We start from the raw sequence: 702 nt of genomic DNA, 5'->3' as shown, positions 1-702 counted from the left end.
TAGTTAGAGGGTTGGCCATGGCCATGGGGTTGGCATGGCATTGGCCACAGTGATGGGGTGGCCATGGGGTGGGTATAGAGGGTGCTGTTGGGTGCTGGTGGGTGCTGATTGGTGGTGTTGGGTGCTGGTGGGTGCTGGAGGGTCCCTGCTCACCTGAGCAGCTCCTTCTCCTTGAGCTCCAGCTGCAGCATGAGGGCGCTGAGCTCCATGTAGAGGGCTCGTAGTTCTCCCGAATATCCAGGGCGTGCCTGGCACCCACGGCACAACCGACATCAGCACACGCACCCCACTGCACCCCATGGCACCCTATAGCACCCAGCTCCCACCACTCACAAGGACACGCACCCTGTACCCTGGCACGCCCTGATACCCCCTGCCCCTGGTCCCTGAAGCCACCATGGCTATGCCACCTCCTGTCCCCAGTGCCCCCAGTGTCCCCATGCCCCGCAGCCGGGCCCCACCGGAGCTCCTCGCGCCGGCGGTTGAAGCTCCAGCCGGTGCAGACACGTCCCCTCCGACTTGATCTTCTCAAAGTGCAGCTTCACCTCCTCCCGCCACTCCGCCTGTGGCACAGGGCAGGGGCTACCACGGGCACTGGGCACCCTGGGCATTGGCTACCATGGGCATTGGCATTTGCCACCATGGGCACTGGGCATTGGCTACCCCCGGCACTTGCTACAACGGGGCCCGGGCGACCCCCGC

General features: G+C 65.1%; 1 protein-coding gene across 1 annotated transcript in view; it reads right to left on the bottom strand.

Annotated features, from left to right (window-relative positions):
* Positions 1 to 149: 149 nt before the first annotated feature.
* Positions 150 to 702, bottom strand: part of MAP3K12 (mitogen-activated protein kinase kinase kinase 12) — a gene marked incomplete at its 5' end in the record, with an annotated part of 6,873 nt that continues 6,320 nt past the window's right edge. Inside the window, 4 exon segments of the mRNA XM_010182399.1 lie at positions 150 to 217; positions 220 to 248; positions 462 to 488; positions 490 to 563. Of these exon segments, the coding sequence (XP_010180701.1) occupies positions 150 to 217; positions 220 to 248; positions 462 to 488; positions 490 to 563 (198 nt within the window).

The sequence above is a fragment of the Mesitornis unicolor genome, unplaced genomic scaffold (assembly GCF_000695765.1).
Source record: "Mesitornis unicolor isolate BGI_N332 unplaced genomic scaffold, ASM69576v1 scaffold18904, whole genome shotgun sequence".
NCBI lineage: Eukaryota > Metazoa > Chordata > Aves > Mesitornithiformes > Mesitornithidae > Mesitornis > Mesitornis unicolor.
The sequence above is the reverse complement of the archived record's forward strand: the minus strand, read 5'-3'. Positions and strand labels throughout refer to the sequence as shown.